The sequence below is a fragment of the Muntiacus reevesi genome, chromosome 3 (genome assembly GCF_963930625.1).
Source record: "Muntiacus reevesi chromosome 3, mMunRee1.1, whole genome shotgun sequence".
In the NCBI taxonomy this organism is placed as follows: domain Eukaryota; kingdom Metazoa; phylum Chordata; class Mammalia; order Artiodactyla; family Cervidae; genus Muntiacus; species Muntiacus reevesi.
Window position 1 is genome coordinate 6205038 of NC_089251.1, and position 20211 is coordinate 6225248.

The window sequence follows — 20211 nt, forward strand, 5'->3', positions numbered from 1 at the left end:
GACACGCGCCCCACTCCCTAACACTGCACTTGCGGATGCACAGTGAAGCGTGCTGAGTGCCCTGCGCATGGCAGGGAGCTTGAGAAGCTAGACAAAAGGGTTCCACGTCACTAACACCTGGTCCGGGTCCCTCTCTTTTCTTTTTTGGCCCCACTGCATAGCATGTGGGATCTTAGTCCCTCACCAGGGATCGAACGTGCAGCCCCTGCATTTGAAGCATGGAGTCTTAACCTCTGTACCAGCAAGGAAGTCCCAAGGTCCCTCTCTTGAGGCAGATGATTCATTCTGGCAAATGGCTGCCTATTCTCTTCTTGAAGGAAATCTCCAAGGGAGTTCCTTGGTGGTTAGGATTCCAGGTTTTCACTGCTGGGTCCCAGGTTCAATCCTTGGCCAGGGGAACTGAGATTCAGCAAGTGGTACTAAATGGCTAATTAGTGAATTAATACATAAAAGTAAAGATGTAAAAAACCAAAAAAAAAAAAGAATCCTCCAAATGTCACAGGTCTTTTCAATCCCAGGCAACAGCTTTCTCTCTCATCGCCTTGCTGCTTGCATAATACTCAGTTAATACTCACTTAAAAAACCCATGTGGAATCACCAAGCTTCAACTCTATTTTCTTTGGGGAAAAAAAACCAAACCTGTAAATTCAGAGCTACCTGAAGCTACCGATGAATTTTTACTAAAGTGGCCAGCTTCAGTAGTGCCCCAAATGTTTACAGGCAGGATGCCCAAAGCTGACATCAGTTCCTTCATGCATCTTTCATTCCTCTGCACGTGGCTGTCTGGATGTGAAAGGGACCCAAGAATCCTATGACTCATTATCTGCATGATTGCAGAAGGAATCTTTTTACCTTAATCCAAATGAGAAACTAGCCAAATAATCGTCATTTCTTGAAACTACAACTGGATACATTATTACTTTTTCTAGGACAACATTTTTAAGGGCAGTAGGCTCCTGAGAGAGTCTGGAGACTGTCACCCTCACAGATGGAGCCCACGGATATCTCGCAGGCCTACAAAGTGGGGAAGCTGTGATTGTCTCCCACGGCCTGGCTCATTTCAGTCTGCATCGGCACTAAATATTCAGAGCTTGACTCAATTCTTATGCCTCAATCTTTAGAGCGTCAGTTTCCTCTCAAACAAGTATGCTAACAGTGAATTTCAAATCAAATGGGAATGTGGGGGAATATTTTAAAAAAAAAAGGAAGCTGTTGCAACAATTCATCACGTGGCCCTCTAATCTCAAGAAATGACTAGGAGGGTGAAAAAATAAAACACCTACAAGAGAAAACTCTGAGTCTGTAGGTAATATCTAAAGATGTCTTAAGTCTATCACTAGGGAGGCTATGATGATTTATCCCATGACCAGCCCTTCCCGGACCAAAAGAGGCTTCATGGCAAAGGTATTCTTTTATCTTTTGTTTGATGTAGCCTGTCTTCCAACTTATTTTCCCTGATAGTATAGGCACTTCATAAATGACCCCAAAACACAAATACGTACTGCATGGAACACCAAGGAAAGAGACTTGGTGAAAGGAAGAGCAGCCATCAGCCAGTGAATTTTAAATACATCATTCCTATAAAACAGAGAGAAAAGAATTTAAGGACAATTTCACACTCCCAAAGGACAGCCGAAGCTCCACCCATCATATATTTATAAGGAAGCCATAAGTATGATCTAAGCAAACCACAAACACAGAGGTTTTTAAAAAGTGGTTGCTGGACTTCCCTGGTGGCACAGTGGAAAAGAACCTGCCTGCCAACGCGGGGGACACAGGTTCGATTCCTGGTCCGGGAAGATTCCACATGCCTCGGAGCAACTAAGACTGGGTGCCACAACTACTAAGCCCGCACTTCAGAGCCTGATCTCTGCAGCAAGAGAAGCCACAACAGTGAGAAGCCTGAGCACCACAACCAGAGAAAGCCCTTGCACAGCAATGAAGATCCAGTGCAACCAGAAATAAATAATATTATTAAAAAAAAAAAAAAAAGTGGTTGCTGCCAGCAAAGAGGCCGTGGAATGGAGTCCCAAGCTGTCTCTACCATGTACTCCAACTCTGTGAATGGAGCCAAGTTACACACAATGGGTTCCCAGGCCTGATAAGATGGAAATCTAAACAGGCTGCCCGCTTCCTCTATGGAAACCACCCTGGGAAGCACACAGAGGCAAGAAAGAGGCAGATGGATCTATGAAAATGGCACAGAATCCCCAAGACGGCAGCGGTGACTGGGCACAGCTCTAAGGGAAATCGCTAGCCCAGAGGAGAGGTGGGCATGGTGCTAGGTAGCAGGGATGGTCAAAGACAGTGTCCCTCTCTGTCCCCTCCAGGCTGGGACGTGCCAAACACACCAGGCCAGTGAAACACAGCACCCACTCCCCCCCACCTCCTCCACGGGCACTAGTTCACCCTCAGGCTGCCAGGCATTCAATTCCTCTACCCCTTCCCGCCTCACCCTAGGAGTTAACCTATGAGACACACAAAACCATGACGGAGAAAAAGTTTTAAACCCTATGAAAAAAAGCAAAGACTTGAGTAAGAGCGACGGGGAATTCCCACTCTCTGATATCAAGACAATCTGCAAAGATAGAGCAGTTAAAAAATGGGGGACAGTGAGCATCAGAGAAGTAAACCAACAGAACAGACTAGAAAGCTTAGAGATGGATTTGTGCATGTATGGAAGCTTAATATTTAAGGTGACACCAAGTCAGTGGATGCTTAATAACTGCTTAATAACTGGCACTGGGGGGGAAAAAAACTCAGCTCAAACCTATATAATAAATGAGGAAAGCTGACCTCAGCTTCACACTTACCTATACCCCAAGGGGATTTGGCTGCTAAACAGAAAATACACATTTTGTGATCTGGAGTAGGAATGGGCCTCTCAGGATCCACGAGGCACGACCCAGAAGACTACAGTTACATGGCCTTGACTCCATTAATGCGAAAGATTTTTCCTCAACAATTCAACTGGGAAAAGAAATCTGCAATGTCTTAAGACATACGAGGGACTAAGATTCAAATGTGCAAGGAACTCAAGCACCAGGGACAGACAGAAAACCGACAGAAGAATAATGCAAATACAGGCAGTCACATGGGGAAGCCCAAAAGGCTAACATGTCTCTGCAAAGGTAATTCTTATCACCGATAATCAGTGACCCGCCAGAGAAAATGAGGCACCTTTCAGGCATCAGTGCTGGCACCTGTGCGGGCCCAGGCACTCCAGGAAGCGACCTGGCAGCGCTCAGCGAAACTAAAAGAGCGCTCGCTCCACACCCAGGGCGCCTCCTTCCGGAATGAACCTCAGAGGCTGCCCGAGCCATCTGGGGACAGGCAGGAGGGCGGGTGACAGTGTGTGGGAGCAGGGAGATGAGGACAAGCTAAGGGTCCACCACGAAGGGGGCGGGTGAGCGCAATGGGGCGCCCGCTGGATGACATGCAGGAGTTGAACAGCCACGAACTGGGCGCACACACAGCGATGTGTCTGCATCTTAAAGAGGAGGTTACTGAGTGAAAAATGTACAAAAACAAGATCTACAGACAGGACAGTTCATGTAAATTAAAAATACATTCAATACCAATAAACATGATTTGTTCATCAAGATATACAAATACCCCAAAACACAAGCGAAACACATTTGGGCGGCTGGCCGTGGGTGGGAAGGAACGAGAGAGGAGACAGGAAGTGGAACAAGAGAGGGCCTTGCACAGAGCGATAAGGAGGGTGGGTCGTGAGTGACGCACACCGGTTTCCGGGCTGGCTTCCTCCCTGGGTCTTTCCTGCTCCAGGGCCTACCTACTTGAAGGTCAAAAGGGAAATCAAGGCCAGAGGAGTCTGTCTGTCCTCGATAGCCACGAGACTCACCCAGGCTGCAGAGCCGACAAGGGCTGGGCTCACCCCCACGGCCCCCTCGACCCGCAGCCTGGGGACAGCGTCGACAGCAGGTGAAGGCAGGCAAGAGTTCGAGCTCTGGAGCGGCAGCGACCGGGCTCACACATGGGCTCTACCCTGACCACCCTCCTCTCATGAGGCCTCAGAAACCTCTGTTGAAAGTGGCACCCACACCCAGCACCTGGCTGGGCAGAGAGCAGCTCCAAGCAGGCCAGCTGTCTGTGTCCGCTCCCCCGCTCCCCGTGCTACGGGGCCACGACGGCACAGCAAACCAACGTGGGCCCAGGCCAGCTGCGCCCGGGACGCCAAGCGTGGCTCTCACCTCCCCTCTCGAGGCCTCAACAAGACAAGGCCCAAGTCTCCCAGTTCCCTCCAGCTCTAAGGGCTGTGAGTCTCTGAAAGGCAGCCTTGGAGTCACTTCCGTGACGTGACTCGAATCACCAACCCCACGTGGCTCAAGACTCCTGGAAAAACACGGGGGTGGGGGTGGGGGGTGGGGCAGAGGGCCAGAATACACGTTTCTGTATCTACACTACACTTCAACAAGAAGTTTAAGATATGCTGTCCGAAGCACGTCAGCCTCGTTTAACCACAGATTTTAAACTGGCGTCACAGTTTTACATAAAGTGAACCAGTGACAGTGACCATTGCCTCGCTAAATAAAGGGAAATTAAAATACCACTGAACATCTGGCCAAACTATTTTGCATGTGCCTCATCTGTGCATAGCACTCTGATTTGCAAAGCCCTCTTGTACACATCACTTCAGGGGAAATCACACAAGAAATCTGAAGATCTAAGACTTTGAGAGGAAGGCAGATCATGACAGATTATGACTGTTCCAGCTCTGCAGCTGAGGAAAAAGAGATTTATAGAGTGAAGCCAGGCACACTGCAGTCACTAGCAACAACAGTCAGCATTTACATTTGAAAACCAGGTTTCCAACACCTAGTTCTTACTTGTCTACTACAGGTAAAAGCAAAACCTTCTTAAAAACAAATACACACACACCACCCTCCACCATCTTTTATAGCCTTAATTTGCAGGATTTTTTTTTTCTTATTAATGGTTTCCCGATCTCCAGTCCAAACATGATTATGTAGAGTCCTTCACAAGCAAACAAGACATTCTTTGCATCCAGTGGGTGTAAAAGATTTACAACAAACAGGAAACAGCAAACCACACCCAACAGAGCCCAGTACCCAAGCTGAGCCATGTCCACCAGAAGACAGGCAGGCCACATGAGCTTAGAGAGGTCTCCATTTCTGGCCCACAGCTCCAGAGAAAAAGGCATCTGGCATTTGTGGTGCTCATTTATTGTGTGAATTTAAATCTTTATTATAATACCATATTTCCATACCATCCTTTACACAGTTTACGGGCTTTATAACAAACATTTCATACTATTCTTTAACTGAAAACTAGCATTTCGTTTCCACTTTGCGGGAGGGACACAGTTAATCACTAGTTCCACTCATATGCTGCTGCTCCCCTCAAATACCAAGAAGAGGAAGTTAAAGCCTCGGGGATTTCAGGAGAAAGGCCATCAGTCAGGCAGGTGGGCTTTGAAGAGGTTTTCTCGAGCCTCTGGAGGGCAGTGTCTACCCCGGCTGGGCCTTTAGAGTGCGACAGCAGCTCCGCGCTCCCGCCAGGCCCCGGGCCATGGTCACTCCTCTTGTCTTAAGAACAAACAGCCCCCAAACGGGACCAACGCATTCACTCCGAGTCCTGGGCTGGGGTGTCCTTGCTGTGGAAAGTGAAGCCGCTCAGTCATGTCTGACTCTTTGTGACCCCATGGACTGTAGCCTGCCACGCTTCTCCACCCATGGGATTTTCCAGGTAAAAGTGCTGCAGTGGGTTGCCATTTCCTTCTCCAGACCTTGCTATGGAAACTCTTTGCTTATACATTTTACTTCGATTGTATATTACTGAAATATTTGGATTTGCTTTTTAAACCAAGCAATAGGAAGTAAATAAACATCATGGCATGCAAAGGCCTCCCACACTTGAAAAAGTAAAGGACCAGTATTTCCTCATCAAGGCTTCTGCAGAGTCCCCCTTGTCTCAGGGAAGATGCCCTTTGAAGAGAAGGGGACTGCAGGTGACAAGGCCTCTTGGTTTGGAAGACAGAAACAGGTGAAACTAAACAAACACATCCCCAAACCCTGGGGGCTGAAGGGCTCGAGGAGGTGATAACTTACCGTCGTTTTCGAAGGATGTGAATCCAGATGGTCCCAGAGAGAAAGAAGAAGAAGGCCATGGAAACGTACAACTTGGGGAGAGGGATTTCCCCCGCTGAAAGGTAGCTGTCGGGATTCTTCTCTGTGATCTCGATCTGAAACCAACGTGAGGCTGTTTCACTTTTCAGGAATAGATCACTCCATATTCAGTGATTTGCAATCTCTGCTATTTCACAGAAGCTCACGAAAGTGAGTACCAGAAGGTAACAGCAATACTGTTTTCGGAAACAGAGTTATAGATGACTTACAGACACTGCGACACATTTTTTTTTGGCTGCACCCTGAGGCAGGTGGGATCTTAGTTCCCTGAATCAGGGATCGAACCTGCATCCCCTGCTTTGTTAGTGCAGAGTCTTAACCACTGGACCACCAACCACATTCTTAATGCACAGGCTGAAGTGTAAACACATCCTAATGTAAATCCTTTATACTTCCTTTTAAAGAATCCTCTGCTGAAGCATGTTGCCCACTGGCAGAAATGTTATTCTGGCCATGTTTTTCTCTTAACTCTGCTTAAATGTTCTTAAAACTGCTCTTAGAAAGAAAAAAACCACCTTGCATTTTACACCGCTGACAACATCTAGCTGGAGCAGTTTTCATATGGTACTCACATCGAGGCTGAATGAAAACTTGTCATTAGACCAAACGTCACTTCTAAGACACTTATGAAAATAAAGACTGTAGAGGCCTTCTTGGTCATCAGTGCTGATGTTAAAGAAAAACTGAAAATGAAGAAGAAAAAAGTTTAAGGATATCCAAATCCTCAGCTAAATTTTTAAATCTCAGAAAGAAATCATGAATACTACAAACAGAAGAAAACAGACTGTTTACTTAATCAAACTCTCCTAGAGCAGAGTTCCAATACACATTTTCTTATTCTATGATACCCTCCTAATACTTTAACGATTTTCAAGCTAACAGAAAAGTAGACTGTTTTATACAGTGAATATGTATGTACCCTACCTAGACTCTACAGTTAACACTTCACTACACTTCCTTTATCACATATCTATCCATCAGTGAAGGGTTTTTGCCGAAGTCTGCAGAGCTAACTTAAGACGCGGTTATCTAGCTCTCAAGCCCACATATTACTGTTTTGCTCTTTAGGTAAAAAATACTTCGAAAAAAGAAAGGAGGTTCTTCTGGTACTTGAAAAAGTAAAGAACCAGTATTTCCTCATCAAAATGTACCTGTACGATTTTAGACAACAGTAACAGAGGCTACATTTACTATGTTAAGAGATTTTTCTTCGTTTTTCAACATATTTCATGTATCCAAATGAAGCTTAATGCAAATCAAAAAATGTTATTTATATATATACACACATACATATAATCACAGAATGTGACTCCTTGATCAATTCTAGGGAACATTTTACTGTAAGTCTAAAATATTAATATACTGCTTAGGGCTACATATACAAGTGGTGAACAATGAAGAAAAGCAGGGAAATGGTTATGGTAACACCTTTCACGCCAGGGGCTGCTCTAGAGTTGAGAAGAACTGAGGGACACGGGCGTGGTGAGCCCTGCGCTAGCTCCTGCACCAGGTGAGGGCTACGACGGTGACCACTGACAGTTGCCTGTCCTCACAGTGAGTACCGTACACTCTTCTACAGGTGCCGTGCCTCAAAATCGTAAGGAAGGGAAAAAAGAGACATCTGTGAAAGGGACTAACACCAGTACTACTTTCACAGCTTGCTGGGAGGATGAACCGAGACAATGGTAAGGTGTAAGTACTTAGCAGGATATCTGACATTCACTCACACATTCATTCACCTCTGTAGTTACTGACATGAAGATTACTAGGGCCCGGCCCAAGACGAGGAGCTTCACACAGAGCAGCAACAGAGCAGACAGAAAGCCTTGCTCTTAAAGTTACCTTCTAAAGGGAGACAGAGTCAATAAATGTAACAAATAAACAGCATGCTGTACGTTGGAAAGAAGTATTAAGGGAAAAGGTAGAGTGGGGGTGCTGCACTTAAAACAGTGCAACTGGAGGAAGCCTTGGTGAAAAGGTGACATGCGAGCCAAGCCTTGACGGAGGAAGAAATTAATCACGAGGACTCTGAGGACAAGCTTCTCCCCAGTGGGTACAGCCAGAGCAGAAGCCAAGGCTGTATCTGCTCCAGGAGCAGCAAGGTGGCCTGTGCGGCCGGAGCACAGGAACACACAGAATGTGGGGAGGAAACAGGAACTGAGGTCAGAGTCGAGAGCAGCCAGACCACGTGGGCTTGGAGACCAGCGGGAGGACTTGGGCTTCTACTGTGAGACCAAGGGGAAGCTGCTGAGGGTTCAGAGCAGATGAGCAACCCACAAACTCTCAGTCAGCGGTTAATACCGATGACTACTAAAGTTAAATAACATCAACACTCTTAGATCAGCAAAAGAATCTATGGTGAGAGAACTCAGAATGGCAGATGCAGGGGCCTTTCAGAGGTGGTACAAATACAGAGAATCTTGAGCACGGGCTACAGGGGTGCAGGCCGTTGTCAGAATTGACAGAACCACACACTCAGGAGCTGTGCATTTCACTTGAAGTAAATGATAGCTAAGTTAATAAAAACTGCTTAGAAACAGGAGTGATTCTTACAAGTTAATGATAAGAGGCTATTTGGGCAGTGCTTTACAAAGCACTTTTATTTTTAAAAAATGATACACCTAACCACCCTGTGAGATGGGTGTCATCATTTTTCATTTTCAGATGATTAAAGAGTGCGGTTCAGAGGTTAAGTGAGTTGTCCAAAGTCACCACCTAGCATGTGGGCTCTGAGATCCAATTCAATGTCCTACCCCACACCCCACACACAGGCTGTGGTGCAGCCATGGACACTCATGTGCAGTTAACGACAGTAACAGCTGAGCAGGTCACTCAGGCCTCTGAGTCTCAGTGAACTCATCTCTGAAATGACAACATCACCCTAAGATGACAATCGTCCTTCCAGGTGTAGAATTCTGGGTTTCTGACACACTCTGAATGAGAGGCAGCATATGATCAGAGAGGCAGAGTTGTGGGGACAGCCAGGGGGAACTGGGTTGGAAACCGGGCCTTGATGCTCACACTGGACATACACAAAGTTATTCTCTCTCAGAGATACATGATTTGATAAGCGGTGGATAACAAGATCCACCTTGTAGGTTTGTTACGGAGAGAGTTACTATAGCCAAATGACTGGCACACAGCATATACAAATTATTATTCCTAAATTCAAAGTTTCTTTAAAAATTCACCCTTTTACATGGCAGAAATAAATTCTACAAAGCTTGACTCAAAAAGATTACGTACCTGGAATGAAACTGCCCCATCATTATTACGAACAGAAAAGGATTTCTCTCCTGTTGCCTAAAAAAGACATTAACAAGCTATTTTAGATGAGACCACCAGAAAAAGCAAGCTAGTAAAAATAAAAATTTAAAAGCTCTAAAACATGTTCTTCTAAAATCCTAAATTCACTGGTCTTCAAAAGCTCACTGAAAAAGAAATTCACCATCTTTTCAATATGAATGAAATCCTATTTCACAAAAAAAGGTAATCCTTTACCCAGGTCCTTTTCTCGGTTATCTCTTCTGTCGCTCCAACAGCCCCCTGCTCCCTGCTGAGCAGCTCGCTAATCTTACAGCTGTAGTGAGACAACGAATGCCAACCCAGGCCACCCCTCAAGCACCTGGCCTCCACGCCCAACGTCAAATGACTGACGTATTGCAACTGGCACAATGGACTGAAGCTAAGTAACAAAAAGAAGGAACTACTGAGACATGGAACAATGCAGATGAACCTAACATCATTACACTGAATAAGAGAGACTCTATAGTGACAGATGAGTGGCTACCAAGGACAGGAGGGTGACGAAGCGGCAGGAGAAACCTTTATGGTGACGGGTGTGCTGTGGTGGTGGATTCACAGGTGCACATGTTAAGTCAAAACTTACGGAACTGCCACTTTAAATATACACAGTCGTAGTGTGTCAGTTTTACTTCAATAAAACAAAATAAAACCCTGCCATCTGGATGCTCCATCACTGAAATATCAAGATATCCCAAACTAAAACTTTCCCACGTGTCCTTCTGTTGTTTCTATTCCCCGCCTCTCTGGGGGTAAAGAAGCAACCTTCCTCTTCTCCACTTCTCCCCGCCACCCTGGCCTCCGAGACTGTTGCTCACTTACTCCACATTCTGAAGCTCTGCTCTGGCTCAGATGCTCACCATCCTGAACCTGCACGATCATGACAGCATTCCTCCCGGTCTCGCTCACATCCCCGACCCCCTCTCCACCGCCGCCCTGCGCGTTCCTCCTGAACAACGACTTTCCCTCAACACGTTCTGTATCAACTCCATCCTAACCAAGCACACACGATGCCTTCCTGTTTTCTGAGCATTGATACCCTCTATTTCCTGGCCCTCTATAATCTAAGATCCCTCTCTCTGGTCCCAAATATAGGTTATGTTTTACTTCCAACAGGCCAGTGCCTAGCACTTGTCAATGTTCATTTCCACTTCCGCTCTTTGCTCATGATGGTCTTCAGCCCCTTTCTTCTCTTTGCTCATGATGGTCTTCAGCCCCTTTCTTCTCATCTTCTTCCCCAAACAATCCACCAAGCTTCAAGCCCTGGTGACATCTCACTCCAGACGACTCTCAGATACCCCACTTCCCTTTCCCCTCACTATCTGAGCTTCTATCACATAAGGGCTGTATAACTCAGCACTCAGTCTTACCCTGAAATTATTTCAGAGTGTCCAAGTTCTCTCCCCAAACAGAAGGCAACCGCCTGTAGACTGAGCATGCAGATGTACATGTGTGCACCTGTGTGTGTATGTATACATACATATAAGGACAGTCCTACATGCGTGTGAGCACACACACCTGGAAAAGCTGAGAGCACAGGTTGGGGTTAGTTCTTACCTTTGAATCCACGGTACTTCTTTTAGACTTTCCACTTTCTAAAAGAAGAATCATTTAAAAGATATTATTGCATGATTCACCTCGTATGTATATTATGGTATCACTTAATGATACTCTAGCTCATCTAATATCAAATAATTCAAACAAACAAAATGGTGAGGCCACAAGCCATCTTACGAACTTGTAACTCCTTAGAACCCCAAACATTCTTGAGCTGTAGAAGTCGCAAATTGGACTTGCTCTATTATGAACACAATTTAATAAATGGCAACACTCAGCATCAACAAAGGAAATCGTCTCTAAATAACCTAGTGTATGTTACTGCCAAAGATGCCACATGGAATGACTTTCTTTTTTTCTAAGTAATGACACTTGAAACCAGATCACTGTTTAAACTATATATGTATGAGATTTATTTACATATGTAGAAAAATAGCAAGTATTATTAGCATAAAGCATACTTTTTTCCTCACGGCAAGGAGGGTAAAGATTGCTAATGACTTCTTTCAATAAAAGAGAGGGCCTCTGTGTCATATTTTTACTTAAGTCATTCTTTCTGAGGAAGAGACTCTCAAACTATGTAAGAAGGGAGAGAGTTTCAGAATAAAAAGAAGGAAGAAAATTTTCTGCCTAGGGAATGATCATGTGAGCCCAAGGAACCCAGAAAAGGAGAAGACGGTGCACATACATGAAACTACACCATCACACACATGGAACGTTTCTGCACGTCTTTTAGTGTGTATCAGAACTTTGATAAACTGAGAAAATAATACATAAATAATACTGTAACTAGTAAAGTTACCTTTAAAGGAATTCATATAAATTATTAGAGAAACCTGACGGTCAATAAAAGAGGTGATAAATCTAAACTGGTAAATCGACACAGGGAGAAAAAGTGCAATCTCAGTAATAAGAGTGACGTCAAAACCAAGGACACCCCTTTGCCTTTCACTTTGGGATTTATTTATTTATTTATTTATTTTATTATTTTTTTTTTTAATTTCACTTTAGGATTTAAAAAACAAATCACAACCAAAAACCCACTGCTGGCTAGGACCTGGTGATGTGAGTGCTATCATTATATATTTCCCAACAGGAATATAAATTCACACAAGTCATGTGGAAAGGAATGAAAATATGTATCAATGTTCCCAAAAGTATTCATATCCTTTGAACCAAAAATTCCAGTTCCTGGAACTCAGCCTAAAGAAAAAGTTCTACATTATGAAATAAAAACTACAAATAAAGATGTCTGATGCAGCAATGCTTTACAATAGCATCGAAATGGAACTATGTCTCTTTAAGAGAAGATGCCAAGCAAATTACAGTATCCATTTAATGGGGCATCTGATAAGTATAAAAAAATTTTAAAGCTGAGTGAACAGGGATGCTTATAAAATTATAAGATGACTATGAATTTTTAAAATCAAATGTTCTAGACTTAGGAAACAAGTTTAGAAGGAAATAGAAATTACAGATTATTCTAACATGGAGAATAAGGAGAAATGACTATTCTTTCCCCATCTTTCCTGCATTTTTCTTGTTATGCATTTTTATATCACCTCAAAAATAATATAATGCTAAATAAAATCATGCTTGTTTTTAAGTAGGAACAAAAATGGATCTATGAAGCAAGGTAGTGAAGGAAAGGCTAGGTCTACCTTACAGTTACCTTGTTCTTTTGGAGCCTGGCTGCCTGCTGAGACAGGGTCAACACCAGGCTCCTGGCTCTGACCAACAACCTTCTCATCCTTGGTAAAGATGATCTTCGGTAACTGGGTACCAGCTTCTGGTGGAGATTTTATTTTCACTCTATATTCAAGTAAGACAGAAGAAAAAGAGTTCAAAGTAATGCTTACAGCCGGTAGGTGTTGTTTCCAGCTCTAAACCCATCATCTCATGCAGTCCCATGAGATTCTATTATCTGCATTTTACAGATGCTGAAATGGAAGCTAAAAGGTTAAAGAATTTGCCCAAGAGTAGTAAGCTAGTCAGCAGCTGGGGCAGCCTCACTCTAAAGTTTGAGTCTGTAGCAACCATTTGATTCTGAGGTACATATTTCCTCCCTAAGTATGTGTAATGTGTTTAACAAACTGATGATGATGAAGTTGAATGAACATGGATGCTTATAAAATTATAAAATGACTTTGGATTTTTAAAATCAAATGTTCTAGACTTAGGAAACAAGTTTAGAAGGAAATATAAATTACTGATTATTCTAACATGGAGAATTAGGAGAAATGACTATTCTTTCCCCATCTTTCCTGCATTTCATGCATTAAGGGAAAAGGAATAGAGGTAAAAAAAAAATCCAGTAAAGTGTTAAAATGAGGCCTCAGGGAGCAGGTGAGGGGCAGTGAAAATGATCAGCAGCCCATCTAAGATGCATTTCCTCCCTTCTCCCTGCTGACCAGACCCCAATTTTGACCACTGACCCCATCCCGCCTAAGGAGGGGCCTGCAAGTTTTGATGTCGGAGTGGACACGTGCCCTCAGCTGGCAGCATTGCACGTATCAAGGGGAGCGCGTCCAGCACAGAACAGGCAGAAACCTCCCTCTCCTCCCCTTAGCTGGCTGCAAACAACGTACTCACTTCATTGAACACGTGCCATGCTACTGCATGCTGTTCTGCCTCGGTGTAACAAGTTCTCTTTGCCCGAATGCTCGTCCCTTTCTTAGTCCGCTGCAAAGTCTCCTCACGAGAAAGCTGGCTGCGCCAACCCTCCTCTGCAGCCTTCCCTTGCTGCCCACGAGCACCGCCCCTCGGCCCTACTGCCCCTCCAGTGCGCTGCCGTCACTGGCATTGCTGTTCTGTCTCCCTCACTCATCTAGAGCTCCTCCAGGGCTGCACCTCCACCTTCGTCGTCTTGTTTGTAATCACCAGCACTCGGCAAAGTATTTGGCATGTGGAAGGCAATACACGTCTTAGCTTAACTACCAAACTCCCCCCAACTTTACTCGAGGGTTGAACTGAAGGATTATTAGCATTACTTACTCACTTCTGGAGATGTTTAGGATTAAAAGGGTGACAGAGGCAGACTGTTTCTTTAAAATACAATAATTCACATCTTCATCCTGAGAAAGGAAGACCCAAGTATACATCATGTTATTCAGTCACACTAGAACAAGAACAAAAAGTTTTCATGAACAAAGCAAGTAAGTGGCCTAGCCCCCACTCAAAAAACACAACTGTGGGTGCTCAGAGACACTTGGAAGTCAAAGTTGCCACCTCACGGAACAGCACTGACAGCAGCAGGCTGTTCCCACCCAGGGCCTTGGGCTCAAGTGTAGGGAGCGCTCAGGTCACGCACTTGATGCTCACCAGATAAGAAGAAAATCCATCATTCTTTGTTCGGTCTAGGCTGAATCCAATCTAAGAGGAGGTGAAAACAGTAGAAGTGAATTACCACTGATGCCCCGACGTCCATATCTTTCTTAGCACAAGAACAGAAAAAGTGATTATTTTGGCCTGGCCTTCCTCTCGGTTTTCTTAGCATGTATTTTGTAAGAAGGATCAGTTGTAAGTGAAATTATTCAAGAATTGCAACTTCAGTGTTAAAAAATAAAACTACTGATGCCTGCTCACGAGTTTAATTTTTTCCATATTCTAATATTTCATATTTTACAATGGGGGACACTCTTACCTAAGCAACAGAAAAGGGTTTACCCTTGCTCCTGGAAAGGCACTTACAGTTGAGTCCTTGTCTGTGGCTCCTTTAGGTTCATTCACTGAAAGGCTACTGACATTCACCTTCATGTACCCATTCTTGAAGAATCCAAAGGTGTTCAGATGAACCTTATGCCTCACGTCATCCTGAAAAGATGTGCAGTAGAAGAATTAGTAATCTGGAGAAGTTGATTAGTAAACCTATTCATTTGCTTGGAAAACTGCGATATCTAGTTCCCTGTCAGCTAACCAATGTCTCCATATATTCAGTAATATTGACCACTGTGGGACCTGATCTTGCTCCAAAAGCTGAAGAAGACTCATCGGAAATTCATACGACAGCAACAATTTTGCAGAGCGAAACACACAATAGATTCGATTCAGTCCAGTGCATTTGGAAGGGTCCCGGGGGCAGACTCGATGGCCTGCTGGAATGTGAATTCCAGGAAAGGAGGAACAATGTTTTGGTCATCCTCCTATCCTTCCTTCAAGTACAAGGCCTGGCATCCAGCAGGCACTCAAAACAGGGAGGGGGGTGGGGAGGGAGAAGTGGCCAAAGCTGCTCCAGGAATACACATGGCTCCTCCCCCCGAAGGACAACAAGGGACACCTGCCCAGTACTTGAAACTGTCTCAAGAGCTGTGACTCCAATCTCAGCTCAGTCCACAAACTGTTAAGGTCAACAGAACAATGGGATCAGTGAATACTCCCAAAGCTGAGGTTCCACAGAGGCACTTCACGTTGTGTAATACAGTCATGAATTTCACATTGGGAATTATCTGCCCAAATGTTCACAGTTATCACATAGATCCTAAATACAAGGCACTAGGTTAAGTACTTTTCTAAAACTTGGATTTGGTTCTTCCCCAAATCCGCATCATTATTTTTGCTAGTGTCTGTTTTCCGTTTGTATTTTAAAATTCCATTCATTGTTTCTTTCACTTTTGTTGTTCAGTCGCTCAGTCATGTCCGACTCTTTGCAACCCCATGGACTGCAGCACACCAGGCTTCCCTGTCCTTCACCATCTACCAGAGTTGCCTCAAACTCATGCCCATTGAATCGATGATGCCATCCAACCATCTCATCTTCCATCGTCCCCTTCTCCTCCTGCCTTCAATCTTCCCCAGCATCAGGGTCTTTTCAAAGGAGTTGGCTCTTTGCACCAAGTTGCCAAAGTACTGCAGCTTCAGCATCAGGCCTTCCAACGAATATTCAGGACTGATTTTCTTTAGGCTTGACTGGTTTGATCTCCTTGCTGTCCAAGGGACCACAATTCAAAAGCATCAGTTCTTTGGTGCTCTGCCTTCCTCATGGTCTAACTCTCACATCCATATACAACTACAGGAAAAATCACAGCTTTGACTGTATGGACCTTTGTTGGCAAAGCGATGTCTCTGCTTTTTAATACACTGTCTAGGTTTGTCATAGTTTTTCTTCCAAGGAGCAAATGTCTTTTAATTTCATGGCAGCAGTCACCATCCACAGTGATTTTGGAGCCCAAGAAAATAAAATCTGTCACTGTTTCCACTTTTCCCCACCTGCTTGCCATGAACCAGAAGCCATAATCTTAGTTTATTGAATGTTGAATTTTAAGCCAGCTTTTTCACTCTGCTCTTTCACCTTCATCAAGAGGCTCTTTAGTTCCTCTTTGCTTTCTGCCATTAGACTGGTATTATCTGCATATCTGAGGTTGTAGGTATTTCTCCTAGCAACCTTGATTCCAGCTTGAAAGGCATCCAGTCCAGCATTTCTCATGATATACTTTGTATAGAGGTTAAATAAGCAGAGTGACAATATACAGCCTTGACGTACTCCTTTCCCAATTTTGAACCAGTTAGTTGTTCATGTAAGGTTCTGTTGCTTCTTGTCCTGCCTACAGGTTTCTCAGGATACAGGTAAGGTGGTCTGGTGTTCCTGTCTCTGTAAGAGTTTTCCAATTTACTGTGATCCACACAAAGGCTTTAGTGTAGTCAATGAAGCAGATTTTTTTTGGAATTCCCTTGCTTTCTCTATGATCCAAAGAACACTGGCAATCCGATCTCTGGTTCCTCTGCTTTTTCTAAATCCAGCCTGTACATCTGGAATTTCTCGGTTCATGAACTGTCGAAGCCTAGCTTGAAGTATTTTGAGCATTACCTTGCTAACATGAGAAATAAATTAATACATGGTCTTTGTTAGGAATCTGTATTTTCTAAATTCCTAACAAAGAACATGTACTAATTTATAATTACTAAAAAATAGTTATTTTCAACAATTATTATTTGTCAGCAATATATTAATTGCAGGATCCTCATCTAACCTAATTTCCAACAGTCCCTTTTAAGTGATCATGTTACCATATCAAATAAGATGTATAAGGAAGGGACTCTGTAAACTGTATTTCACTATACAAATAGAAAACACAAAATTTCAGATTAATAGGAACCAAGAAGGTCAAACATACTAATCACTCATTCAATTTTAATTCAAATGTAAATAAACCAGTATTTACAAAATGCCACTAGTGACTAAGGCCCAAGAAGTGATAAAAGACTCACTCTCAAAAAAAAAAAGTCTCCCAATGGCCAGTCCTTACTGTCCAGGAATAAGGAAACCTCTTCTTCCACCACAGGGAAGCCAGAAATCTCCCCAAGGGCAAATAATGGTATGCGAGACAAGAGAGCCCTTTCCCCCAGGAGGCTCAAAATCCCGTTCGCTGTAGAAAAGTAAAAGGAGTAACAAATATCCAACTACCCACTGCTCATAGTTACGACGTGTCTACATCGAAGATGCTTCAGAGCCATCAGAACGGAGGGCAAGGAGCAGGAAGAGGAAGAGAATAAATCCTATTCCCCTCGACCATCCATTCCCAAACTCATGACATATCCATAACCATAAACATCAATACAGTATCACGATGTTTTTAAAATTTGGATAAACTGTGTTACAATGTATGTGTACATCTGGCAGCCTGCACTTTTCAGACAGCATTGCATTCTCTACTCATGACATATCCATAACCATAAACATCAATACAGCATCATGATGTTTTTAAAATTTGGATAAACTGTGTTACAATGTATGTGTACATCTGGCAGGCTGCATTTTTCAGACAGCATTGCATTCTCTGAGGCCCTATCTGTGTTGACACATTGAACATGCTCTGGTTCCTCACTTTATATGCTTGTGTTCCATCGCATGTACATCATGGTACATCTATTTCCCCAAAGCATCACCTGGGCATTCAGGTAAACCCCAATCATTCCTGGGCATTCAGGTAATTTCCAACCATTTGCTATGACAACACTGTTGCGAGAATTCCTTGTACATTTTTTTTTCTTTAAACTCTGTGCTGTTTTAAAGATGTATTCATTATTTACTTTATGCTTTGGCTGTGCTGGGTCTTCACTGCTGCATACAGGCTTTCTCCAGTTGCGGCGAGCAGGGGCTACTCTCTAGTTGTGGTGCACAAGCTTCTGGCTGTAGCAGCTTCTCTTGTTGCGGAGCATGGGTTCCAGGGCATGCAGGCTTCAGTAGCTGCAGCAAGTGGGCTCAGCAGTTGCGGTTCTCACGCTCTAGAATGCAGACTCAGTAACTGTGATGCACAGGCTCAGCTGCTCCGTGGCATGTGGGACTTTCCCAGATCAGGGATCCAACTGGTGTCCCTTGCATTGAAAGGTGGATTCTCAACCACTGGACCACCAGGGAAGCCCCCCTTGCACATACTTTATGTATTATCTGGGTGGGGATTAAGAGTATATACATCTAAATGGAAAATCCTAGGACACAGGGTGTGCACATTTTCAATTTTACTAGAAATTGCCAAATGAATTCCCAAAGTATAAGAAACTTTCCTTACATCCTTACTGAACCTTGATGTCATTAGACATTTCATTTTTCCCAGTTTGGGGGAAAATCAATGCAGATGTTGATTCAGTTTGCATTTCCTGATACTTCATGAGTTTGAGCATCTCATCTAGGTTTATTAGCCATTTGAGTTTTTCTTCTGTAAAACGCTTTTTTAAAACACATACGTCGGACTTCCCCAGCAGTCCAGTGGTTAAGACTCTGCACTTCCATTGCAGGTTCCAACCCTGGTTGAGAAAGTAAGATCCCACATGCCAGGCAGTGTGGCCTAAAAAGTAAAAATTTAGAAAACTAAATAAATAAACATCACATGTCCATTTTCCTTTTGGATTTTTTCCCTTAAGTTCTTTATATATTCTGGGTAATAACTTTGACTTTGATGCTGCAAGTATCTTTTCCTGGTCTTTTTTTTTTTTTTAACTGTGGTATCTTTTGTTATACAAGTCTTTTTATATTTTGAAGGAGAAAATCTACTAATCCTTATTCCTGACAGTTTTCCTCTTCAAAAAAATCTATCAGGGGAGTGGGGGAGGGAAGTACTAAAGTTTGGAATTAATAGATGCAAACTACTATATAGCATAGGATGGATAAACAAGCACCTACTGTATAACACAGGGAACTGTAGTCAATATCCCGTGATAAACCATAATGGTAAAGAACATGTACAAGAAAATATACACGTATAACCAAGTCACTCTGCTGTTCAGCAGACGTTAACACAACACTGTCCATCAACTATATTCCAATAAAACTTAAAAAAAAAATCAATGTTTATTCCTGATAACAATTTTAAATGTCTTCTAAAATACACCCTTCTCTATTGCAAAGTCTAAAATATTCGTGATAGTCAGAAGTCGCTCAGTTGTGTCCACCTCTTTGTGACCCATGTATAGTTCGTGGAATTCTCCAAGCCAGAATACTGGAGTGGGTAGCCTTTCCCTTCTTCAGGGGATCTTCCCAACCCAGGGATCAAACTCAGGTCTCTCGCATTGCAGGTGGATTCTTTACCAACTGAGCCACAAGGGAAGCCCAAGAATACTGGAGTGGGTAGCCTATCCCTTCTCCAGTGGATCTTCCCAACCCGGGAACCGAACTAGGGTCTCCTGCACTGCAGGTGGATTCTTTACCAACTGAGGGAAGCCCCCAAAATATTCATGATATGTTATTCTAAAAGTTTCAGAATTCTGTTTTCACATTTAGTCTGTAATTCACTTGGAATATACTTTGTTTGTAGGACAAGCATCTGTCCCCCCTCCTCCCATGGAGAACCAGCGAGTTGTCCCAAGACCACTTCAGAACGACCTAAGCCTCACCGCCCTACAGCGCCCCCTCCACTGCACACCGAGTTTTCACCAGGATGATCTTTTATCTGTGTTTCCCTGCTGCCCCGTCGATCCACCTGACCCCACTACTCGTGCAGCCTTACCGTACAAAAGTGAGCGGGACAAGGCCTCACTCCTCCTCCTGTGCTGATGCGTGTGGGGTGTTTCAAGACTTTTAGTGACCGGGAGGGAAAACCAAGGGGGCTCCTGGGGCATCAGTAAAGCCCCACTTCCTGACCCGGGAGCTGGTTACCTGGGTGCATTCAGACATTTAAGAAACTCACCACAGTGCACATGTGCGAACTAAGACACTAAAGACAGGCAGCACCGAGAGCAGAGAGGAGGC

General features: G+C 43.8%; 2 protein-coding genes across 2 annotated transcripts in view; one reads left to right on the forward strand and one right to left on the reverse strand.

The window, feature by feature from the left end:
* C3H9orf78 (chromosome 3 C9orf78 homolog) overlaps positions 1-20211 on the forward strand; it is a 416805-nt gene that overhangs the window by 192214 nt on the left and 204380 nt on the right. The window lies entirely within an intron of this gene.
* Positions 1-20211, reverse strand: part of GPR107 (G protein-coupled receptor 107) — a 51671-nt gene that overhangs the window by 26159 nt on the left and 5301 nt on the right. Inside the window, exons 2-10 of the mRNA XM_065928248.1 lie at positions 14721-14843; positions 14352-14402; positions 14025-14104; positions 12703-12842; positions 11031-11068; positions 9417-9473; positions 6743-6853; positions 6093-6226; positions 1503-1578 (exon numbers count right to left, since the gene is read on the reverse strand). Of these exons, the coding sequence (XP_065784320.1) occupies positions 1503-1578; positions 6093-6226; positions 6743-6853; positions 9417-9473; positions 11031-11068; positions 12703-12842; positions 14025-14104; positions 14352-14402; positions 14721-14843 (810 nt within the window). The remainder of the gene's footprint in view (positions 1-1502; positions 1579-6092; positions 6227-6742; positions 6854-9416; positions 9474-11030; positions 11069-12702; positions 12843-14024; positions 14105-14351; positions 14403-14720; positions 14844-20211) is intronic.